The sequence below is a fragment of the Ruditapes philippinarum genome, unplaced genomic scaffold (assembly GCF_026571515.1).
Source record: "Ruditapes philippinarum isolate M1 unplaced genomic scaffold, ASM2657151v2 ctg2367_1_1_1_1, whole genome shotgun sequence".
NCBI lineage: Eukaryota > Metazoa > Mollusca > Bivalvia > Venerida > Veneridae > Ruditapes > Ruditapes philippinarum.
Genome location: NW_026863802.1, coordinates 240,776 through 267,739, shown reverse-complemented (window position 1 = coordinate 267,739; position 26,964 = coordinate 240,776). Strand labels below are relative to the sequence as shown.

Sequence of the window (26,964 nt, the reverse complement as noted above, 5' to 3'; positions counted from 1 at the left end):
CGCGTAAAATGTTTCTGTTGTCATACTCAAAGATCGTGCAACGTTAAAATAAATTCTGCTATGTAGTTTTCAGTCTGCTATGCATCTAAATGCAACCCTAGCGTACGCCTACAAATCACATGACATTTTGCATATTAGCGTTCATTAACTTAAATGTGTTTGCATAGCATGTATAGTTAGTTATGCGACGCTTAGATTATTATCACATTTTATCATATTTGATTGGGTAGTTTAAATATTACCCCATAAACGTGTTATCTTGTCCGTATTACTGCACTATTTTTACTTCTTAAAAAAGAAATTCAAAAAGAAAAATGGCGGATATCAGTATTATAATATCAAAAGTTTTTCTTCTAAACTTGTGCATTTTTCTTCATTCTGCTAGAGGTAAGTGCTGACAAACATATTTTTATGTTGATTTTTTTTTTAAATCGTAATTTTTGTTTAAGATTGCGTATAATAAACACACCTACGTTGTTATGAATAGTTTTTTTGTTCATTTTGTTTGCATAGTTAAATCACATTTTTATTTAAAAATTCCGTTTTTATTAAATCAATATCTTAAACATTTGTATCCATTTTACTCACAAAATTTATGAAATAAGTAGTGAGATAGCAAATCAAATTACTTTAAAAGTAAAACTTGAATTTTATTGATAGATTTGCCATCCATTGTCACCAAGTACCGCGCGTAAAATCAATTATTATATTTACCGCGTAAAATAATTAACAATGAACTACGGTGTTCCGTTGGGGCCATCGCCTATAGATAAAGTATGCATTGAATTTAGAAGTCTTCAGTGCCTGCAGAATTTATATTTATTGCATGAGGCTAGAAGTATATGCTAACCAGTTTATTAACGATTGATTTAAAATATCTCTATACACTAAATTATCATACGTGCTCGGCTTTCTCCTATGAATTATCATGCTTTCCTTGCTTTCTTCTCAAAATAATCATACTTTCTAAAACATCATAATTGTGTCGCTTTGTCCTCTAGAATATCATGTTTTCTTTGTTTTGTCATAGATATTATCATGATTGCATGACCTCATGTTTATAATTATCATTCTTGCATTGATAAATGCTTTAGTTAATCATTCTTTATGTACCTCACAAATTATCAAAAATTGCATTCATTATCTTCTTAATTATTAAACTCCTTTAGGATTATCATACTTGTATTAATTAATGCTTTAGTTAATAATACTTTCTTTATTGATCTCACAAATTATCAAAATTGCATATCATTATCTTTTAATGTTCATAATTATGTATTTGTTTTATTCTTTTAATTATGTTACATGTATTAATTTATCCTTTGGTCAATCATACTTTCTTTGGGTTTTTTTTCACCATAAATCTTCTTAATTATTATTTGCATGGCGTTATCGTATGAATGATCATACTTGCATTGATTTATTATTTCGGTGAATTAAATCATACTTTCGTTGTTTATCTTTCAAATATTCATACTGCATGGTCGTACCCTCTTAATAATAATACGTGCATGTCTTTTTCATATTTATTATCATACTTGCGTTGCTTAATTATATTAGTTATGAAACTTGCAAAGCTTGTATCCTCCATCTGAATTATCATTCTTTGACTGTCACATAAATAATTATAAATGAATGGCTGAATCCTATCAATTAATTCATCAGTAAATAACTTGTGCAAGGCTTAATCCTATGATTTATCATACTTGCATGGCAGAGCCACGTTACCACTGTAAACAGTTACCATCGAGCTAGATATTCCGGTTTGTACCGGCAGCCGGTGTAAGATTCTTATATTGGCATGGTATTAACCTATGGATTATCTTGCTGGAATGACATAGTCCTTATGGATTATACGTGCACATCGGCTCGGGTTATATATGCAAGCAACCGTTAAAATAGAACCATGTGATCTGTCAAAAAATCTTTATAGCTAATAATATATCTTGATTTAGTAGGGCTATGATACATTTTGAAATGGACCATAACAAAGATTTCGGTGCGAAACGTTTGAATATTACTCCCTTGACATAAAAAGAACATACATAGCTTTGTTTATTGGATAATGTATGTCGATTTGATTTGACATAAATCTATTGGGTAATGCAACTTGGTAGTTACATAATCCGAAGGTTAAAAGTAAAATGGTTTGATAGAATTATTGTATTAATACATATACATGCGCCCTTTAAAGGTTTTAAAGAACTTGATCAATTTTCGGTGCATGATTTGTACATAGTTGTGGCTTTTACAATCGTCAACTTATTAAAATTGTTGAGTTATATAGCAAATTAAGCTTAAAAAGTTAAGAGCCAAGAGTTATCATTAATATATTCCTCTTCAAACATTGAAAAAAAGATAAATGTCTAAAGTCAACATGTAGCTCATATTACAAGTGTTATAGCGAGATAATTATATCAGTTTGCGTGGCTGTATGTCTGGATTTATACCGTTCAATCCACTTAATGAATGTCCTTGAGGTTTTTTGTTTTTGTTCCCAGAATTCACGCAACAAGATTACATTGCATCGAGTGAGTCATATATTGAGAGCATGTGCTTGAAATTTGAATCTTATTCATGTATGCACTTAAACGTAGGTTATTATGTAAATAAGATAATAATAAACTATTTGTGTACGCGCCGAAGCGCGACGCCCCTTATAGAATGAGAAAGGGCGACAGCAATTCGTCGGTCATAATAGCCGATCATTCCGATTGGTATGAGGATGTTTGATTATCAAAAATGAAATGTCGCGAACAATGAATAGCGAACTGGAGAATTTCGCTATGCAAACATATTCAATTGAAATTACCTTATCCGTCAATTAATCGCGCTCTTCGGGTTTTTTTGTATTAATCATTTTGTAGTATACACAGTGGGTTGTTGTGTATTGCTGTACCTATAAATAGAATGATGACATTAACAATGTGAAAGTCCGAAAATCTATTTATAGAAGTAGTTTTAGTTTAACGAAACGGTCATTCGTGTCGTGCTATGGTTATAAATAACGAACTTGAGAATTTTGCAGGAAATGAAATTTGAAAAATGAAACATATTCAATCAACTAATTGCACTTTGGATATTATAGACCTGTATACTTTGGATATTAAAGATATTGAAAGAATATCAAGTTCCTGTGGAAAAAAATAATATTCTTATCTCTAGCATGCCTACCAAAGTTCATGATGAACAATGTCTTTCGTCCGCCCATTCATAAATATTATACAATGCTGGTAAAAACCAGTTAACCATTGAAACTGTCTACTAGTTCATCTTCACTTGCCGCATTTCTTGCATGGACGCCCTTTGATGCTTTGAATCAATGCTTTTGTTGTTAATGTTATATGTAATAAAGATTTTATGGACTAAAGGTTATATGTAATAAAGGTTATTGTCTTGGCTTTGCCAGTGTCACCTACTGATGAAAGTGAATTCAGAAATATACTCATTTTCATTTTAAAAGAAGGTTTATAAATTATCGATATTTAGCGCTCATCGAGATTAGGTTTTTGGGCCTTTTATATGTATTACGGTAAACAAACGATATATTTATTCCGTAGATCATAAACAATTAAAGAAATACAGTATAACCCCACTAATGAGACCGCTTATGGTTCTGGAGGAAAATGGTCTTTATAGTAGGGTGGTCTGAAATGTAACTCCAAGGGGACCCATTCTAGTAAACGATCCGTGCTACTTGCTATACTTTTATTGCCGCCGCCCGCCCACCCGTTCTTGACGAGTATGGTCCTATTCGCTTTTAAGGAAATATACTGACACACTAACATATTTCTTTCATACAGGCATTTTGGAAGTTTTTTTTCTTTTAAAAAATTCAAAGAATAAATGTGCAATAAATATATAGCTTTATACACTTTAAATGTGCTCAGGATGGATCTATAGAAACGTGAAAGAAGCCCACATTATATTAGAAAAACAGAAAACATCACTGTGCAGGAGTGTTCTTTTTTTCTTTTCTTAACAGTACAGAATTTTTATCAACATATTTAACACTATTTAACACTTTTGCATTTCAGTTTTTACGCGTTATGTGATATCAACGAAATTGAAGACGAATTTCATTTTATACTTAACCCTTTACCTCATATATACGCGAAACAACGCACTTTCGACCCCCCCCCCTTTTTTTAGGTCTTAAATAGTGAAAAAATGTCCTATTGGGGCCCCAAACACATGATTTCATTTGAAAAATTTTGCTTAAAAAAGTGAGCATTTTTTTCGGCGCCGCCCCCCATCCAAAAGATACATCAGGGGGTTGCCAGAAGGGGGTTGTGCCCCCTTCTGTTTGGGGGGTTTGAAGGGGGGCGGAGTCCCCCTCATCGCCAAGAAAATTTTGGACTTGTGAGAGGCTAAAAATGACCACAGGTCGATCATAAGGTAACGTGTAACCAACGCTGAAAAGCATTTGACTCTATCTCAATCCCTTGAGAAGTTGCAGCACTTTGAAATAAATTTTGATGGAAAAAATCGAGACAAAATAGTGATTTTTGGCAATTTTGAGATGTCCCCTCGTTGCCATGGTAACAGGAAATTTAAGACTGAGCATGTCGTTACAAAGGCAATGGTTCAGTCAACATTTGTGCCAAGTTTGATTAGTATTGAAGCATTTTTCATAGTTTCATAGCAGTTTGAACTTGTAACAGGAGGCTTTTCAGTGAAAACTGCTATTTTTCACAATATGCTCATGGGGGAAAGGGTAAACTCAAAATTATAAATGTTACAAAACAACAATTTTTCACCAAAATTAGTTGAAAGACTACATATTAACATGGAGTTTTTCATCATTTTTTGTTAACCCTTTACCTCATATATACGCGAAACAACGCACTTTCGACGCCCCCCCCCCTTTTTTTAGGTCTAAAATAGTGAAAAAATGTCCTATTGGGGCCCCAAACACATGATTTCGTTTGAGAAATGTTGCTAAGAAAGTGAGCATTTTTTTCGGCGCCGTCCCCCATCCAAAAGATATTTCAGGGGGTTGCCAGAAGGGGGATGTGACCCCTTCTGTTTAGGGGGTTTGAAGGGGGACGGAGTCTCCCTCATCGCCAAGAAAATTTTGGACTTGTGAGAGGCTAAAAATGACCCCAGGTCGATCATAAGGTAACGTGTAACCAACGCTGAAAAGCATTTGACTCTATCTCAATCCCTTGAGAAGTTGCAGCACTTTGAAATAAATTTTGATGGAAAAAATCGAGACAAAATAGTGATTTTTGGCAATTTTGAGATGTCCCCTCGTTGCCATGGTAACAGGAAATTTAAGACTGAGCATGTCGTTACAAAGGCAATGGTCCAGTCAACATTTGTGCCAAGTTTGATTAGTATTGAAGCATTTTTCATAGTTTCATAGCAGTTTGAACTTGTAACAGGAGGCTTTTCAGTGAAAACGGCCATTTTTCACAATATGCTCATGGGGGAAAGGGTTAAATTTAAAGCGTAAATAGAATTGCGAAAAGATTTGTATAAATTGAATACATTAATCTATTGAATACATGTTTATTTTAGGAGCGTCTTCTAGTTTATCATCGAATCAACAGGACTTGAAGTTGAGAGACGATGGAGGCCGGGTAGAAAGATCTACAGGGTGTTCTAATGACGGTAAATCCATAGATTACGTGCATGCATAGTTATTCTGTCTATTCACGAACTCAAAGAAACAATATCTAGGATAAGACTTAAAACAAAAAGCTGTTTAAAGATGAGATAAGTCTTTGTCACCAGAATAGAGCCTGCCAGGCCCGCATAACCGTGCAGCGTGACCAAGCTCTTTACTGTTGGTGACTAAGTCAGTCTGAGATCGATTTGACTTCCTGTAAAATTTACAGAAGTGAATATTAGAAGGATTTATATTGGTCATTTTAAAATTGCTATCTGAAATCCGGGAATCTCATTGGCTATTCTAAAATTAGAGTAATAATCTAAACGATCTTTCTGACACGTTCAAATTATAAAAAAAAAATCTAAAGGAGTATCGGAAGCACAGTTTCTTGTAAAATTCCTCAGATATTTGAGATCCAGAAAAAAACATGTGCATACCGAAAGACACCATGCAAATAAAAGCAGTTTCATCTCATCCGGGTATGTTTTTAAAGACAGAAGCTACTTCTTGTTGTACTTTAACATTGAAATCCCTTAATATTTACAACTTTGAAGAAGTGAAAACCTGTGAAAAATTATTCTGCAGGTGTATGTTTAACTGTGCTATTACTTTATTTATAATTTCTTCATAATAATAATTATTCGCATTAAATTATATTATACGATAAAATCTTGATCGCAAAATGTAAAGAACACTATGATTCTTTTTTATTCTGTTTCATTTTAAACTGCAGTTATTACACATTTAATGTTTGTAATCAAGTAGAAGGTCTTACGCTTTATTAATTTTTTATCTTTGAAGGACAAGTCACAAAAACCGGTGAAATACAATATTTTAAACAAATATGAAAAACTAAGTTAACGATGTCGCCTTGATAAGATAAAACACTTGTTTTTAAAAAAATGGCTAGATAAACATGACCTGTCCCATTTAACAGACACTGCGTCAATCTCATTGAAGTACAATCATTTTAGCAGTCGCAACTTTTTGGCTCTTTCCGTAAAATCTTCGGATAAGATAATAGCCTTGCCACGTAAGCCCATTTAGGCACCCATGCCTCGTGGAAAGTGACTTTAATACGGTGTTTCGTTTGAACAATTAGTCTGTACCTGCGATGCACGGTGGTACGATGGTGAAAACTTTAACCATGACTTTTTCAGGACAACATATTTCAGATCATTTCATTTCAGAATTCAACTAGAAATGTGTCCATAGGACACGGATGCCCCCACACGCCACTGTTCTGTCAATCTTATGACTCTAGGTCAAATATTTTTTGGACTACATGTGCCACAAGTTGAAAACTAAAAATCAACAAAGGGCCATAATTCTGTTAAATTTGGTCGCAGCAAAAATGCCTTCCTTTACTACCATCTACACATTAAGATTGTTCATCCCTGGAAGTTTAAGCAAAATCTGCCATCCGGTTTAAGAGGAGTTGCGTTCACAAAATTTCTACATAGTATATAGTGAAAAAATCAACAAAGGGCCATAATTCTGTTAAATTTGGTCGCAGCAAAAAGTCCATCCTTTACTACCATCTACACATTAAGGTTGTTCATCCCTGGAAGTTTAAGCAAAATCTGCCATCCGGTTTAAGAGGAGTTGCGTTCACAAAATTTCTACATAGTATATAGTGAAAAAAAATCAACAAAGGGCCATAATTCTGTTAAATTTGGTTGCAGCAAAAATTCCTTCCTTTACTTCCATCTACACATTAAGGTTGTTCATCCCTGGAAGTTTAAGTAAAATCTGCCATCCGGTTTAAGAGGAGTTGCGTTCACAAGATTTCGGGACGTACGGACAGACGGACGGACGGACACTCGGACGGACACTCGGACGGACAAGTGCAACGCTATATGCTCCCACTCTGTGGGGGCATAATAAGTAAATGAAAACAATCTAAAATGATTCACTACTAAACTGTACCAAGAACGTGTTCACAGTTCAAACTGTTATGATGCAAAATGGCCGCGACGCACTTGATTCAAAATGGCCGCGACGCACTTGATGCAAAATGGCCGCGATGCACTTGATGCAAAATGGCCGCGATGCACTAGATGCAAAATGGCCGCGACGCACTTGTTGCAAAATGGCCACGATGCACTTGATGCAAAATGGCCACGACGCACTTGATGCAAAATGGCCACGATGCACTTGATGCAAAATGGCCGCGACGAACTTGAACCGAGAAAAGAATATGCTATGATATGTAATAAGTACAGTAAAGGTTACTCTATGCAAAATAATTAAAGGCACATTATGCCATTGAATCGGTTTTTGTTTTCTTTCTTTAGAAAAGACAAAGATGGTTTTATTACATTTAAAGGCACAATATGCCTCAGAAATCATAATTTCTTAATACTTTAGAAATGTCAAACATGTGTTTAATAGTTTTAAATAATTGAATTGGAGGATGCTAGATGTTTAACAACTAAGGTATTAAGAAATATTGATTTCTGGGGCATAATGCGCCTTTTACAGATCGCTGAAAATTAAAAGTATCTGAGAAATGAAATAAAATCATTTTTGGGACTTATTGGGCCTTTCATGTTTTATTTCTATCAGTTGGATTAGTTAAGTGCAATGAGTTTTATTTCTACCAAATATTTATCAAACATCTAGAAATTATTTAATGGTTGTACTGTGCCTTCTGCACACGTCCGTCCTTTTAAATATTCGTTAACTTATTTGAAATATCTAAAATCCAATTCATTCATTTAACACCAACTGTATTACATTTTTTACACATGTCAAATACTTGTATTATGGACCCGTTATGTATATCACCAAGTGTATATTCTTTTCAGCAAAACAACTTAAAGCAGTTCCAAATCATGCGGATATGTACGGAGGACGAATTGTTGATCTTTCTGGTCCATGTTTCGCGACAGACAAACAGGCATATTGCCAGTTCAAAAACGTATGTTAACGTTTTGCTTTGTTGCAATTGTCTCTGCTGCTGCTGCAGTTACCGCTGGTGCTGTAGTTACCGTTGCTGTTGTATTTACCACTGCTGCTGCTGCAGTTATCCCTGCAGCTGCCATTACCGTTGCTGCTGTAGTTAACATTGCCGATGTAATTACTGTTGCTGCTGTAGTTATCATTGCTGATGTAGTTACCGTTGCTGATGTGGTTACCGTTACTGTAGCAGTTACCGTTGCTGCTGTAGTTACCGCTGCTGCTGTAGTTACCTTTGCTGTGCCATTATCGTTGCTGCTGTAGTAAACATTGCTGATGTAATTACCATTTCTCCTGTAGTAATCATTTCTGATGTAGTTACCGGTGCTGCTGAAGTTACCGCTGCAGCTTTATGTACCGTTGCAGCTTTATGTACCGTTGCTGCGGTAGTTACCATTGCTGCTGTAGTTATCATTGCTGCTGTAGTTACCGTTGCTGCTGTAGTTACCATTGCTGTTTTAGTCTTTAGTTACCACTGCAGCTTTATGTTCCGCTGGTGCTGTAGTTACCATTGCTGCTGTAGTTACCATTGCTGCTGTAGTTACCATTGCTGCTGTAGTTACCGTTGCTGCTGTAGTTACCATTGCTGCTTTAGTCTTTAGTTACCACTGCAGCTTTATGTTCCGCTGGTGCTGTAGTTACCATTGCTGCTGTAGTTACCATTGCTGCCGTAGTTACTATTGCTACTGTATAGTTACTGATGCTTCTGTTGTTAACCTTCATGTTGTAGTTACCGTTCCTACTGTTGTTACCGTTGCTGCTGTAGTTACAATTGGTGCTGAAGTAACCGTTGCTGCTGCAGTTACTGTTGCTGCTGTAGTTACCGTTGCTAATATAGTTACCGTTCCTACTGTAGTTACCGTTGTTGCTGTAGTTACATTTGCTGCAGTAGTTACCATTGATTCTGTAGTTACCGTTGTTGCTGTAGTTACATTTGCTGCAGTAGTTACCGTTGATTCTGTAGTTACCGTTGTTGCTGTAGTTACATTTGCTGCAGTAGTTACCGTTGATTCTGTAGTTACCGTTGTTGCCGTAGTTACCGTTGCTGCTTTAGTAAACGTTGCTGCTGAAGTTACTGTTGTTGCTGTAGTTACCGTGCCTACTGTAGTTATCGTTGCTGCTACGTTGCTGCTGCTGTAGTTACTGTTGCTGCTGCTGTTACCGTTACTACTGTCGTTACCGTTGCTGCTGGCGATTCAAAAAATAGTCCTCATCATACATAAATGTTAATTTTAATTTTCTTCTGAATTGACTTATTAGAAAACGAGAAATAGGATGTATAGTAACATCTCTTTTATAAATGTACATGTTACAAAATACTTGCAAGTGGTAGTAATTGCCAGTGAAATATAAATATTTTGCTCTATTACATACCCTCTGCAGCTTTTGCGTTCTTTTCAGCCAAATGACGGCGTAGTCCTGGCGAATCAGAAAGCTGTAGATATAAGCAGAACACGTGTCCGGTGTGTGGTGCCTAGACTTCTAGTACGTGACCGCGTGATTTTAAGTGTTTCAACGGACAATGGGAAAACCTACCCATACAGTACTAACTTCACTATTGGTAAGAGATGAATTTATATTCAAATTCAGACTTTGTCTGTGTATCACCATAACAAGATTGAAATAGAATTACAGACACAATGTGCTACTGTTGTAAGATTTGCCATTTATTTAAAGGGACTACTGCGGGGTTTTTTTATATGACGGGATTGGAAATATTTTTTCGAGATGAATTTTCCATGTGATGTAGGTATAGACCAATAACTTATTAGAAAAATTTCGAAACTTCGCTCTCTTCGTTTTTTCCTAAATAATTATTGGAATTGTGAAAAATGACCGTACACGAAAAGCTCAAAAACACGGTTTTTAATATTTCTTAAATATCTTTTGCATATCTTACTATTTTAAGTGTCCAGGCTAAGTTATAAAATTCGTTTATTGTTGTTGTTTTTTTTATGTTTTTTTTTTTTTTTTTTTTTTTTTTTTTTGGGGGGGGGGATATTTTAGGCTTTATTTACAATGATCATGAAAGACACATTATGGGTCAGAAATGAATAAATATTAACTTCTTTAGAAAGGTCAAATATGAGTTTTATAACGTTTATATAACGTTTAAGAGCACGGTAGATGCTTGTTACCCGAAGACAATATCGCTAAATGTAAAAATAATATATAATTAAGTGAGTTCACATATATTGGACCCACTGGGAGCAGTGTTATTGACTATCTTATTGTTTCTGACGATGTTATACAGTTTATTACTTCATTTCAAATTGGAACACGTACTGAATCACATCATTTTCCTGTAAGTTTTGAATTAAGATCTAATATTGGTGTTAATGACAGGGCTACAGAAGTTAGTTTGAAACAAAATGAACCTAGGGTAAATTACAATTTTAATGAGGAAAATACTCAATATTATCGTGATCAATTACTTATGAATTACGATTTATTAGTTAATATATGTAGTAGAATATGTGACACAGAAATAGACATTGAACAAATTGTAAAATCTTTTAATGATTTTCTTTTCGAATGTGCTAGTTGTTGTATAAGAAAAACTAAATTGTACCATTCATTGTTAAAACAACCAAAATGGTTTGATAAATACTGTACTGAGTTAAAATATCAGAAAAATAGATGTTTAAGAAATTGTAGGAGGAATAAAACTGAAGTATTATTAAATGAATTTAAACTTTCTAGGAAAAGATTTAAGAATATATGTGAACAAAAAAAACAGGAATATAATGAAAATCAGTTAAATGAGTTGATCGAAAAATGTAAAAATCCCAAAGCTTTTTGGAGAAAGGTTAAATCTATGAGTTCAAATAGAGAAAATGTTCAAAATAATATAACTACAGATGCATGGAAAATCTATTTTGAAAACTTATTTAATGGTGATTGTGAAACCATTCTAGGTGATAATGACAGTATTAATGACGCTTCTATTGATAATGATACAGAAGATTCCATTTTTAATGCAGAAATTACTGATGAAGAAATTTTGTATGCCGTTAAATCATTAAGACGTGGGAAAAGCCCAGGGGAGGATAATATTATTCCTGAATTTTTCATAACAGGAGTTGATATTCTTTTACCTTTTTTGAATAAAATTTTTAACCAGTTATATGATACTGGTAAATTTCCAATCTCATGGGGAAAATCAGTTATTGTAACTATCCATAAAAAGGGGGATTACAATACACCAAGTAATTATAGAGGTATATCACTTCAAAATGTATTAGGAAAAATTTATACTTGTATCTTAACTAAAAGAATAACATTTTATGTAAACATATTTGATAAAATAAGAGAGCCTCAAGCAGGGTTTCGTGAGGGCTATTCTACGACAGATAATGCTTTTGTTCTTCAAGCTATTGTAAATAAACAACTGTCAAAAAAGGGTGGTAAACTGTATGTGGCCTTTGTGGATTTTATGAAGTGTTTTGATTTAATAAACAGAAATAAGCTTTGGGAAATATGTCGACAGAACGGTTTTAAAGGGAAGTTGTATTCAGCAATGGTTAGTTTATATAGTTCTGTACAAGCTTGTGTTAGAACAAATAATGGTTTAACAGAGTATTTTGACTGTCATATAGGCTTAAAACAGGGTTGCTTAGCTTCCCCAATACTTTTTGTCATTTTTATTAATGAATTTGTAAAGGAAATAGAAAATTGTCAGCTAAAAGGTATTCAGTTGTTTCCAGATGTTACAGAAATATTGACATTATTATTTGCAGATGATTTAGCTCTGACTTCAGACACTGTTAATGGACTCCAGAAATTGCTTGATTTGTTAAAACAATTTTGTGATCAACACTTTGTCAAGGTTAACCCTAGCAAAAACTAAGGTTATGGTTTTTAAAAAAGGGGGGAAACTAAGTATGCATAAAAAGTGGTTTTTTTGATGATAACAGATTAGAAACTGTTTCAAAGTTTTCATATGTTGGCAACACTTTCACAAGCAAATTGTCTTTTCCTTATATGGCACAGGACCAAAGTATCAACGCTAAACGAGTTCTTATATCTATTCTAAACAATTCGTACGAGTATGGGCAACTTCCAAAACATGTATTTGTCGATATATTTGATACAAAAATCAGTCCAATTTTGTAACAGTATATGGGAGCGAGATTTGGGGTGCTAGTTCATTGAATCCATTTAAAATTATGCATGTAAATGATATATGTGCCTTAGTCAAAAAACAATTAATATAGCTATTTTGGGGGATTGTGGCAGATATCCAATGTTTATTACAACTGCTAAAAGAGTTATTAAATATTGGTGTAAAATCATAAAAATGGATGAACAAAGATATGTAAAAAAAGCATACAATATGATGAAATGTTTTGATAACTATGGACAAAATAATTGGGTTACATATGTTAAAAATTTACTTATGAGAAATGGATTTGGCATATTTGGTTTGATCAGAGTGTACCTAATGAAAAGTTATTCCTTCATCAATTTACTCTTAGACTTAAGGATCAGTATCTTCAACTTTGGCATTCTGATGTGGGAAATAGTTCTAAACTGTCATTGTATGCAAATTATAAGTTAACTTTTGAACATGAAATATATCTGGATTGTGTAACAATTAAAAAATTTAGAAATGCATTGGGTAAATTAAGGACCTCTTCACATGACTTAGAAATAGAAAGAGGGAGGTATTCTAACACTGAAAGAAATCAAAGAATATGCAAACTTTGTAATACTGAAATTGAAACTGAATTTCATTTTGTTTTAAAATGTCCCAGATTAACCTCTTTTAGAGAGAAATATATCCCATCTAAATTCTATCAGTCCCCCAATATTAATAAGTTCAATATTTTGATGTCATCGAAAAATGTAGATATTATAATGAGATTGGCTGTGTTTGCATATTGTGCTTTTCAAGAACGTAAAATGTTGCTAAATGATATTGTTTAAATATGTAATTATTTATGTATCTACACATTCTGGTTGGTAAATACTATACATATATGTTAAAAAAGTTATTTCTGTCACTTTATATACATTTATATTAGTAGTTATAAATTGTAATTGATCTATATAGTACACTGGCACTACATCATGTCATGCTTGTAATGTATATGTTTTGTTGATATGGGCCGGAGGCCAAAATCAAATAAATCTTTTGTCATTGTCATTGTCATTGTCATTGTAAAAGTACAATGTACAATGTAAGCAAAATAGTATTTTGGCTTCCATATAAAATGCTACACCATTATTAATCTACTAATTGACAAAAACAACGGATGAAAAAAAAACAGTCAAGTTATACGCCTATGAGTAACTTGTTGAAAAAACTAAAAAAGAATACCAAAAATAAAAATACTTAATGTCAAAAGTGTCATGTCCCGCTCTATTTTATTGTAGCAGAAGAGTACCAACTACATATAGCGTATTCTATTTCAGTTTTTCCGGGAAGAATGCCACCCTTAGTAACGACCAAAGGGCTCTGGCGCTTTACCAATGCAACTGTTCTAAGTCTTGAATGGGATAACAAATTGCTCACAAACGACAAAAATTCTTTGGTTGACATACGACTCATTGGTTTCAAAGAGAATGATGGAAAAGTATAATTACACCATAATTGAGTTCAAATGCAACTCATCCGTACACTTTACAAGTTTCATCCCATTTTCACCCAATAAAATTACCGATTTTATGATTTTGTAATACTTTAATCAGAGGTCACATGATGCTACTTATCTAACAATAACTCCTGACAGAATAGCGAACAGTGCAGATAATAATCAGACGGCATGGGTGTGCCGGATGGTATTGGTTTGCACTGACACATAAATACATTCAGTTGCAGCTAGAATGGCTAGAGAAAGCATTAAAATAATCAAAGATGCTATTCGTTTTCTCGTTTGCAATGCTTTTATCAAATCTTCTTTTTTCTTTAATTTTCGATACTTTCTTTATAAATCTACAAGGTGCATATTTATTTTAAATACTTTTATACACTAGGTATATAAGCACACACGCACACACAGCGAGGCGATAACTAATGCCCTCTTTTGAATTTATGTTAATGAAAGTACATGTTGGCGTTTCATTGCAGGCAATTTACAAACCTTTGATCACGCTTGGTAAAGATGTACTGGCGTCAACTGGTCGGTATGAATTTGAGGTCAGTAACTACCAATGCAGTGGACAAGACTGTTTCGAGTATGAGGTCGGATTGGTGGAGGTGAAACTACAAGACAAGTTCACGCCTACCAAGAACAAGTATTTGATACTTATTATGTTTTGTATGTGTATTGTCTTAAGATGCTCGTAGTATGAAAAAAGATGACGTTTAAACTGAAGAATGTCAAACACTGTAAAATAATTAGCGTGGCATACTGATTTAATTCGTTGAGTCTAGTTGATTTTTAGCTCGACTGACCACGAAGTGGTCAAGGTGAGGTATAGTGATGGGGCTATGTTCGTCGTCCGTCGTCGTGCGTCGTTCGTCGTGTTAACAGTCTAGCAGTCCAAGTTTAGATTGGATCATCATCAAACTTTTTCAGAATGTTTGTCTCAATGAAATACAGATCGAATTCGAAGATAGGTTATCTCGGGTCAAAAACTAAGTCACAGGAGCTAAAAATAGAAAAAGCTTGTTAACACTCTAGTGGCTGCAGTTTTGATCCAAATATCCTGCAAATTTGTCAGGAAGGTTCTTTGATGATTTCTAGGTCAAGTTCGAAGATGGGTCATCTCCGGTCAAAAACTAGGTCACAGGAGCTAAAAATAGAAAAGCTTGTTAACACTCTGGTGGCTGTAGTGTTGATCAAAATGTTCTGGAAATTTGTCACGAAGGTTATTTTGATGATTTCTAGGTCAAGTTCGAAGATGGGTCATCTCCGGTCAAAAACTAGGTCACAGCAGCTAAAAATAGAAATAGCTTGTTAACACTCTAGTGGCTACAGTTTTGATCCATATATTCTGGAAATTTGTCAGGAAGGTTGCTTTGATGATTTCTAGGCCAAGTTTGAATATGAGTCATTTTCGGTAAAAAAAACTAGGTCACAGGACCTAAAAATAGAAAAATCTTGATAACACTCTAGTGGCTGCAGTTTTGATCCAAATGTTCTGGAAATTGGTCAGGAAGGTTTTTTTGATGATTTCTAAGTCAAGTTTGAATATGGGTCGTCCCCGGTCAAAATCTAGGTCACATTGCCCAATTATGGAAACACCTTTTTAACACACTAGGGGGGTCATATTTTTTACTCAATTGTCATCAAACTTGACCAGGAAGCTTGTTTAAGACATTGCTTGGATGCGGTTGATGGGTCAGGGGAGCGACCATGTACCATCAAGGCCCTTTTAATTTATTAACGGGTATTTTACTACTAAGTAGCTTTCCAGCGACAAGGTTCGAAAGCAGACGGAACGTTAGTTATTGCTGAGATATCTTCGTTGAAAGATATGGGGTCTAAGATAACGCAATTTCTTTATAAATGAACAAAACCATATATAGCAATACGTTGAATGTAGAAACCAATAGAAGCATTTCTAAGCTATTAAAACGTGTAGAACCAAAGAATCTAATCATGCCACATATCTTTTACGTTGTAGATATAGCACCGTCTGGAACTGCGCAAACCACTTCTAATACAAATAGTTTATATTTCCCCAGAAAGAAAAATAACTGGTTTTATAAAGAGTCAATGTGTGAATAAAATAACAAGAACACCAGAATGATTGAATAAGGCCGTGAATTTATTGTGCTTTTTTGGTGAAAACAAACATCATCCCCCCGTTTCAAAAAATATGAAATGAATGAGAAAAATATGAAAGACAGCTTCCCAGCTAAATTGCATGAAAGCTACATAGCAACGCAAAGTGCCTGTAAACATGATTAATAAAGCCTCTGAAAAATGCTAAAAAACTCTTGCTTGGACTTGCCGCAAAGAGGTCAACGATTAAGAATTTATAAAGCGATGATGCTTCAAGTGTGAGGGCATTTTACAAAGAGTAAAAACAAAAACAAAGTAAAAGAGGAAATCCAGGGGTCAAATTGCTTTCCGCATTAAATCCGTCTTCACCTTCAAATGAGGCATTTTACTGCCCAATGATAAATGAAAAGTCTTGAATATAATTTGACTTAGAAGAAGTTACAGTAATACTATATAAAGTCACGACTTGGATTTAAACCAACACTAATGTATCAAATTACTAGTTATGATCCAAACGTATTTAGCTTTATGGGGAAAGATATATTTTAGTATTCATGAATATGCCTCCAATAAAGTTAGGATTGGTAAACATTAAAATAAAACATTTTGATTTCCTTATTACCATGAAACTTGCACATTGTGGTCGACTTCGGCCCAGGGAAAAACCCCCCAAATAAAACCCCCAGGTGGGAAAAACAAATAGGAAAAACCTTTGTACCCGTTTGTCAATGTCATACCACAAAAAATTGTTCGGGTCGCATCCTTTTTGCAAATTCATTTAAGCATTAGAATATATAAAAAGGCACCATTTTAAATCATTTTAGCTTCAATTAATTATTGTTAATACTAATAAATAAATTTTAATAAAATTATTTTTTAAGTATCGAGTAATGTTTCCCAAATTTTACAAACTGTTTATTTCTACAACAAAAAGTTTTATTTTGTAATCAGACGTTAGAGATCCAATTATTACTTTTTGAAGTTTGTCAACACATTTTCCAAACACTAAAATTACGTGGGATAAAATGTTTTCTGAAGACTGTAATTACTGGGACATCAATTCAAGCACACGTGTCGATGGAGCGCATGGCATGGCTGAAACGGGAAGTAATGAAAAAACCGGCTGGATTAAAAGCTGAAAAATATAACCCACTCGGGCAGCCAGAACATTTTATGTAAAATTGAAATAACAAATAACACATGGGAAGGGAGGGTGGGATTTTAATAAGCGATGTTTCCACGTCAAAATTTTTAAAACTTTAAATGCGCAGCCTTTACAAAATGTACGCACGAAAAACTCGTGCTTGGTAAACTTACGAAAACCAGATTTTATCGAGAATGTTTTATTGTTACACACGGAATGGGTTTTTGAGGCAATTACACATATGCACCCGTCAAAAATTAAACGGGATTTATTCTCAAAAGAAGATTAAATCTACTTAATTTATTAACGGGTATTCTTACTACTAAGTAGCTTTCCAGCGACAAGGTTCGAAAGCAGACGGAACGTTAGTTATTGCTGAGATATCTCGTTTAAAGATAAAATGGGGTCTAAGATAAACGCAATTTCTTTATAAATGAACAAAACCATATATAGCAGATACGTATGAATGTAGAACCAATTAGTAGCATTTCTAAGCTATTAAAACGGTAGAACCAAAGATCATCATGCACATATCTTTACGTTGTAGATATAGCACCGTCTGGAACTGCGCAACTTCTAATACAAATAGTTATATTTCCCAGAAGAAAAAACATAACTGTTTTATAAAGAGTCAATTGTGAATAAAATAACAGAACACAGAATGATTGGAATAAGGCCGTGACTTTATTGTGTTTTTTGGTGAAAACAAAACATCATCGTCAAAAAATATGAAATGAATGAGAAAAAAATATGAAAGACAGCTCCCAAGCTAAATGCATTTGGAAAAGCTACATAGCAACGCAAAGTGCTGTAAACTATGATAATAAAGCTCTGAAAAATGCTAAACTCTGCTTGGACTTGCCGCAAAGAGGTCAACGATTAAGAATATAAAGCGGCGCTGGCATTTTACAAGAGTAAAAACAAAAACAAAGCCTAAAGAGAAATCGGGGCAAATTGCTCCATTAAATCTCTTATCAATGAGATATTTCTTGACCCGACAACATTTTTTATCAAATACCGAAATGCACATTTTGTGTGTTGAGGGGCCACTTTAATATTTCAGAAATGAAATTCGCCACTAATGATTTTCATAGTGAATGCAACGTATTTGCGGAAAAAGGAAAAAATGTTTAAAGATTTGCATACAGTTGATGCCTTTGGGGTTTTCCTAAGTAGTTATTTATTAATTATTTCATAAAACTCCTGGCGCTGAAAATGGTAAAATTGCTTATTGGATACCAGTCTGAATCTCGACTACCCTGAAATATGCACCAGTGAAAATGAAGGAAAAGCGAGAGAAGTACATTATCATCTATACTGAAGGAAAGGCGGAACAAGTACGAGATAAACATTTTGCATGTCAAGAAAAAAAAATCAAAAAATAAATAAATAAAAATTGCTCAAACAACCAAAGAGAAACAAAAAGGGGAGAAGGTGTGTAGTACATATTACTACAATACATATATTTTAAACGCCATCCACAAAAGAGACTGAGCTGAGCATCGGACCGGAAAGACAGGGGGACTTACATGTCTGTTTCAACAAAGCCGTGTGTTAGAGATATGTAGCAAAGACAACGCGGCGAAAGCGATATGTACGGACCTACACGTACATATCAAAAATGCTGCTCCTTCAACTTTCGACTAGCCACATTAAAGGCGTCGGCCGGCAAGTTGATTTTTTGCAACCCTGTCCAAATAAGACACAGACAAATTTATGGACATGGCTTACTGGCCGACCGCATGGTCACAGGCCCCCTCTAACGGTTAAGGGCGCACGCCCATTAACACCAATATAAGAGATAACCGCAGAACGCAAGGTGCTGTTACAAACGGTTAACCTAGGAAATGTGAGCATAACTTTATCGCGGCAATATCGTATTTTCTTTAATTTAGAAATATGCAAATGCTGTTTCAGACTTTTTTCTTTTTTTTTATGCTCACGACCGGGCATTGAATGCTATGTGACAGACTTAAATCTCAATTTCTTATGCCGCCTTTCCTTCAATACAAAATTACTAAATGAAACGATATGCATGCGTTGTAGCATGCCGATTGATGCTATGCAGTCGCACAATACAGCATATGTTTGGGGACAATTATCTCTGGAAAAAAAAATTGCTTGGTAGAACCATTGACCTTTTCAAATAAAACGGTTTTGGTCATCAAAATACATAGGCTGTAAGACGATCAAACGGAAAATAAAATGAAGTAACTTAGATAAAGAGACTATTAGCTAAAGATTTCTAAAGGGAAACAAACAAAACTTGACAAACACAACGTAGCACTTTAAATCAGGTCACTTCCCGCAAAACGTGGAAAACTGAGGTGCCTTTAAACAGACCAAAGACACTGCAAACAAGGTCGTCGGTTCGAATCCTTTATCTTTTATATACATATATTGAAGGAAGTAGAAGTTTCAATTTCTTATATATATATATTTTTTTTTTTTTTTATTTTTTATTTTTTTTTAAAGCTGCATGCCTCCAGATGAGTCAAAATATTTCAATAAAATCTAACTTGAGAATTATGTACTATGATTTTAGGACAAGTAGAATGATTCAAGATTCAAGTAATATTTTACATGTAATGTGCGATTAATGACTGATTTTCCAATATTTACAACTACATTTCTACTGCGTTACATGTTCTAATGCAGTAAGGACTATTTATGCATATTTTGACAACTTTTTGGTGATTTGCGTGGGTTGTAGATGCTATTGATAATGTGCAAATTGCTTCCTTTTGGTTATTTCGCAATATTATACATTCAAATGCATTTTTAAAAAAGAATCATGAAAATTAGCGTGAATTTGGAGGCGCGCTGCTTTAATATCAAGAATTGTCAAAAGAACTTCACAATGTGCCGTTTTTATTGTTTTTATAAAGTTTCTACAACTGTAAAATTTTAGGTTGCCAGGCTATTCTTTATGAATATGCATTTTTCCTTTATCTTTTATGTAACTTTAAAATGACTTCAAAATTAACTATGAGTCGACAAACTTCTACAACACTAAGTTCAGGCCACTGGGCCGTCAACTTCACGCCGCCAGGCCGCTGAGCCGCTACTAGGCCACTGGGCCGCTAGGCTGCCAACTTCAGACTCAATTACTATACATCTCGTGCATGAAAGAAATATTTCTACTTGATAATCTATCCAACAAATCAAGTTAATATTAAAGATCAATGCAAGTAATTACCTACTACATGAATAGCGTGAATTAAGGAGTCATTTCCCATCAGCACATTGAACCATGCCATGCCGCTATCCATCAGCCCATAACATCAACCGGTTCCTTCCTTGATATACCTTTGCTCTGGAAGTATTACAGCACGATTCGAGTTTTCACGTGTTCGTCTATATGTCTATAGACATAGCTGCACACACCAGTCTGTATCAGTAATATTATCTGAAAGACGAATTGGTGAACACTTGAAACCAGCTGTGTTGAACCTTTGAAGCATTTCAAATACCGACAGCAGTTTTAATAAGCGATGTTTCCACGTCAAATTTTAAACTTTAAATGCGCAGCCTTTACAATGTACGCACGAAAAACTCGTGCTTGGTTAACTTACGAAAACCAGTTTTATCGGAATGTTTTACCGTTTCACACGGATGGGTTTTGAGGCAATTACACATATGCACCCGTCAAAAATTAAACGGGATTTATTTCTCAAAAGAAGATAAATCTACTTGTTTTTAATTTTGAACGGTAGTGGTTTTTGAATTTCTCTGATGGTTTATATGTTTGGTAAAAGATCTCTTACGATAACTTCGAAATAGTAAGACCATTATAATAAAGAAAAGAATACAGCTGGAGGTTCTGAACTCAATCGGGATTATTGTCGCATCGGGATTGTGTCTTATCATCACTTCTTGCACGATAACAAGGTTATCACATGCATATAGTAATAAACTTTGATTTATTTATTTTTACAGGTTTTTGTCAACAAATCGTGTACCACTCGGTTGGTTTGTCAGAAATGTAATGAAAGCAAAATACGGCTCTGATTGGCCCTCTGATTTGTGTATGAAATGGCATAAAAGCGCTTCTCGGGACATGAACTGGTTTGGCGAGATACTTAAATGTCCATGTTCGCTGGCTCAGGCAATCGCAGACTTTGGAAGGTGGCAGCCTGATACCGGATGCAATCTACAAAGGGCGGCCATTTGTAAATACCACCATGCTGCCGTGCATTGTGTGCGTTCCGTGCAGCCAGTGTAAGTTTAAGTACTTTTTAGCGTTCTTGTCTATTTTGTTGTAGTTAATGTAATCCGTTTTTTCATGTAAAAAGCGTGTCTACATCTTGTTTATGAGTGTGACATGTAAAAAAAGTTTAAGTGGGTTATCAAATGACATCTGAAAGTGCTTGATGATTTTTGAAGTGGTTATGATTAATTCATAAGGAAAGTCCTCGAGAAATTAATTTTTATCAAGTGTAGTATCTTTCAAGCTGAGAGCCATTCACGTGTAAGTTATGTTTTAATGACTCGCCCATGGAAATTTTCTTATGTACTTGAACTTTCTTAAAGCTTTTACCTTAAGTATTAGATCTACTTGCAGTGAATGACAAATAAAATGTACTTACAAAAATATTTTTTTATCAGACAAACATGGTATAAAAATATTCTACAATACTTTAAGTACTATTTCAAGGCGATTTCTATTTTATATTGCAAGGTTCATTGTGTCCCCACGTTAGGGGGCAATCAGATTTACCCTAGTCCGTTCGTCCGTCCGTTCTCATGTTGTATCGCATTTACGTAAGAGTGCTTGAGCTAATGCCAACAAACTTTACAGAAATGTTGATCAGCATGTGAAGTTGAGCACCTAGGGTTTCACGTGTGGATTAAAATTAAAAATTGTATTAAGTTTGTAGAGTTATTGCCCTTGACTTAGTAAAAACTTGCTTTTCAATCTGTGTCTATAAAAGTATTTGACCTAGGGTCATGACACATTACAGAAATGTTAATAAGCATGTGAAACCGTGCACCTTGGGTTTCAATGTTGATTTTTTTATTATTTGTAGCGTTATTGACTTGACTTAGTTAACATTTGCCCAAAACATATTTGACCAAATCATGAAACTTTACAAAAAATGTTCGTCAGCATGTGTAGTTGTGCACCTGGGGATTCGCTTGCAGATTTATTTAATATTTGTAGAGTTATTTTTCTTGACTTAGTAAATATTTTCAACTTAAAAAAATAAAGTATTTGACCTTGAGTCAGGAAAGATTACTGGACTGTTGGTCAGCATGTGTAGTGGTTGGTAAAAATTAGTACGTCAACATTTGAAAAATGAATGCTGTTTTATGCCCCAACCACATTGTGGTATGGGGGTCATATGGAATTTACTTTGTTTGGTCCCTGTGTCTTACTGTCATGTTGTACGTCAGTAGACAGTGAGGTGTGAAGACAATTGTGTTCTATGGACACATTTCTAGTTTATACTTCACATGATACTGTTTAGTTTTTGCTCGCAGGACTATTTCCTCTTGCTTAAAAATCGTTCCGCAATGTGGCATAAGGTCACGTCAAACTGCTATGTTCAGCATTCTCTACAATGCCAAGAGCTTTGATATTTTGGAAAATCTATATTTAAAAAAAAATGTTTTAGATATTATTATGCAGTTTGAGTCTAAAATGACAACCTCTTATGACCAAATCACTGACATTTTCGTTGTAAAAACGTGACCTTTTCTAGCAATGCATTTCAGGTGAGCTTAAAGAACTATCATGACCCTTTTTTTTTACAGAAATTTTTTTATTTGTTCTGATTTACTTAAATGGCACGGGACTATATTGTTGCGCGTATGTATAGATATAATTGTTGTTCTAAAATATTTGCAAGGCATGATAAGAAGACGATCTGTCTTCAAAAACTGTTTTAATGTTTACCGATGTGTTGTTGCTCTGAAAATTTTAAATGTTAAAAATGAAGTAGCTTCACTTATTTGTACAACAATGCTGATTTCCTGAGCTAAATGGCTTCAAGAAGAAGTGATATAATGCGTGCTTTGGTCAACGAACAATATATTTAAGACTTTGTTTTTATCAAAGCATGCTATTATTTTAGCAATGCTAACCAAAATTTATTTGATATGACATAGCTTCAGATCCAAACCAAATAAAAAAGCTTTCATTTTGTATTAAAGAAATGGAGCCGGTAACCAGTGTTGTTACAGCGCTAAAGGATATCTTGTGTTCGCGGCAGACACATATTTTGGAAGTACAGCTGACAAAAGTCACGATTGGGGAGCTGCACCTTATGGTAAACCTGGTCATGTTCCAATTCTCTCTCATTGGGTAGACGATATAATTCCGCTATTCAGCTGTTGCCAGTGGACCGACTTCAAGTCATGTGACTATTACGTTGAGCTGAGAGGAACTACGGATTGTACGGCATATAACCCTCCCGTACCAGGTAAATATCTGCTAAATTTATACAGTTATATCCTAGCTCAAACGCTCAATGCCAAGGTCACATTTGGAGGTCAACATTGATGGCAGGTATAATTTATCATGTCCATAACTTTTCACCAATGAGTGGATTTTGAAAAAGAAAATATGGCGCAGAATTAATGCTCACCATATTATTAGTGACAAATGATTCTAACGAAAACCAATGGCATTATTATATTTATTTTAACATTATCACATATATGGCATTGCGCAGCATTCCTGGATTAAGGACGCTATTTTCCAGGATTGCTTATACATGGTGGCTAATTTGGTACAATTTTGTGCATCGTGTTGTCGCTAAACGGCGCGATGTTGCTCTGTCGTCTTGTCGCTAACGAAGTACACCAAACGGCGTGTTGTCGTCCGGGTGTTGTCGCGATATCACATTGTCGCTCGGCTCAAATCGAAGGATTTGCTATGTTAATACATAAACCAAGCGTCAGTGCGTCATCGCGCCACACGACAACACGCCGTTTGGCGTGCTTCGCTAGGACAGGACGACAAGATGACGATGAGTCAAAGCGCCGTTTGGCGTATTTCTCTAGCGACAAGACGACAAGACGAAAAGGCGATAACGATATAGGTTGTGTTGCTACCGACAACGCAACGCGCAAAGTGTACGAAATCAGCCGACATACTTATTACTGTTGAGAACAAACGTGTTCATCACATTGTAGCGCAGTTTGGTCTTTATTCGTTATTGTTTTCTTTGTAAGTTTATTTGTTTGTTTTATCGTTTTATGAAGTTTCTTTCCTATATATTATACTGCTAGTTTGTAACATAATTATGATGACGTAACAATTGTGATGTAGGTTCACTGCCATATTTATTTTATAGCGTTTGTGTACGGGCAAGGTCACATTGCAACATTTAGAGGCCAGAAGATCCGCGTCATGGCGCCAGGGGATTACATCTTGTTTAAAGCAGGGACCACAGAGGTGCAGGCGAGATTTGAGAATAATCCTCTTTCAACTGAAAGTAAGCAGTTATAACTAATATTTTGAAGTCGACAAAGAATATATGTTGTTTTATTTATAGTAATTGTATAATCAAACATTAAAACAAAAATAACCAAGATTAGCAATGGACGTTTTTGCCATTGCATTTTGATGTAAATTTAACTAAAGGGAAGTAACCGTGTGATTTTGTGAAAACAAATGGTTGATTTAATTAAAGGGAAGTTACCGTGTAAAAACAATGCTTGCTAAGTTAGAGGCTATTTCATTTTCCTTCCAGGTAAACGCACATGCAACTCATTACAAATCTTATATCTTTCTTTTTCACATAGATGGGAAGGTTATTAACAACACGTTCAAGTTGACATCTGTGGCCATAGAAAATGATGGCATATCAGATAGGGTTGAACTACGGTTGCAGAGAGAAGATACTGACAGCATTGAGGTGCTACTGAATGGAGAAATTAAAGAATTTAAGGAGAAATCTTTAAAGTGGCAAGATTTCAAAGGTAATCCTAGCTTTGTTAGTGTCAGTGACAATATGAAAATATCTTTTTAGAGATTCAGTGGTATTGATTATGCATTTTTTAAAAATTTAATTGTCATAATTATCACATATGCTATTTAAATGTATATAAAACCGTTTTTGTCATAAACTTTATAATGTATTTTACAATAAAATGTTGATTATTAACAAAACTATATACATGTATTATAAATAAAACAATGGTTTTAGTAGAACTGCTGCAACACGAGTTGCAAAGGTGGTTAACGAGCAGCCAACTAATCTTAAAGGGAAGATGACTGCCATGCAAAATGTTAAACCCATACTGTTCATGCAATTGTAAGGACATTAAATCTATGATCTTATGCGCCCATGCATTAAAAAGACTTAAGATCTCTTTCAGCAAATGATTTGGAAATATATTATATGTTAGATACTTTCCGATCTTGCAATTGAAAAGACATTTAGTCTATCTAAAATACATACAGATCATACAAAAAGAAAAGAAAGATCACTACCTACTTTCTGCGTAGCAATATCACGTTTTTCAAGCTTATAAAAATTAATTTTTTATTGATTATTTTCTTTTTTAATTGCAAGTGCATTCTACATATTTCTTTTCATTTCTCTATCATTTCAGAAATTGCAGTTATTAATACCGACTTGACCTCAAATAATGGCAATTTTACGGTGCTACTTACCAATAACATAGGGTTCCAAGTGGCAACCGTTGCTGGCACCATGCAACTAGATCTCATGATGCCTACGGACATTAATGTAATTTTTCATTACATATTATTTTAATTAATGCAGATATTTTTATTTTATTAATAAGATGCTAAATAGCTCTTAATAAGGTTATAACCAAGTTAGCAAAATCATAGATTTGCACAATATATGGTTTCTAGAATGATAGCTCATTATACGTATTTTGATCTGAGAGTCACGTCAAAATCTACCAACGTCAATAAAAATTTCTGTAATTTTAAACAACCATTATTGCACTATTGATAGCTCATTACAGTGCTTAAACCATCATCTAAAGTTTGAAGTACATTAGTAGTCATAAAACGTGATGCTACCAGGCACCTTGGATTTTTTTTTGACATACTATTTGGTTTTAAAGAAGTAATTTCATATCAATTGTTTATTGATCAACTGATTCCATATGTTCATCTTAAAACGTAAATTATTATAAGTGCAAGCACGTAATAATTCTAAATTGTCAGACACTACTTATCATAATTGTTATTTAATTGTAATGCAATTGTAATGTAATTGTAATATAATTGTAATGTAAACTCTTACCCTGCTGGAAACCAAAACTAAAACCCTTTTGACACAAGCATAGAGGAAAGCCAGAAGGGACATCCGTGCAGTCTGACCAGGCTCTGTTTTGTTGGTACATGTAGCTCAAATTTTGTACTTTCTCGTCGAAATCCCTAAAAATGAAATATAATGACTAAATATACAAAATTCAATGCAGGACAAATCGATTATAGCAACTAGGCAGGTTACGGAATAAAGCCACATAATGCTTCAGAAATCCAACTTTTTTAATTCTTCAGAAATGTCAAGCATATGTTAAATAATGTTTAAATTATAGATTAAGTGCATGTTAGATGTTTTACAACTATAGGA

At 34.4% G+C, this 26,964-nt stretch overlaps 1 protein-coding gene across 1 annotated transcript in view; it reads left to right on the top strand.

The window, feature by feature from the left end:
- The first annotated feature begins 116 nt into the window (after positions 1 to 116).
- LOC132723374 (sushi domain-containing protein 2-like) overlaps positions 117 to 26,964 on the top strand; it is a 36,961-nt gene continuing 10,113 nt past the window's right edge. The window contains exons 1-11 of the mRNA XM_060708078.1: positions 117 to 387; positions 5,524 to 5,616; positions 8,428 to 8,540; positions 9,980 to 10,139; positions 13,997 to 14,157; positions 14,652 to 14,818; positions 21,338 to 21,619; positions 23,555 to 23,823; positions 24,700 to 24,840; positions 25,151 to 25,327; positions 25,964 to 26,100. Of these exons, the coding sequence (XP_060564061.1) occupies positions 315 to 387; positions 5,524 to 5,616; positions 8,428 to 8,540; positions 9,980 to 10,139; positions 13,997 to 14,157; positions 14,652 to 14,818; positions 21,338 to 21,619; positions 23,555 to 23,823; positions 24,700 to 24,840; positions 25,151 to 25,327; positions 25,964 to 26,100 (1,773 nt within the window). The 5' untranslated portion in view covers positions 117 to 314. The remainder of the gene's footprint in view (positions 388 to 5,523; positions 5,617 to 8,427; positions 8,541 to 9,979; positions 10,140 to 13,996; positions 14,158 to 14,651; positions 14,819 to 21,337; positions 21,620 to 23,554; positions 23,824 to 24,699; positions 24,841 to 25,150; positions 25,328 to 25,963; positions 26,101 to 26,964) is intronic.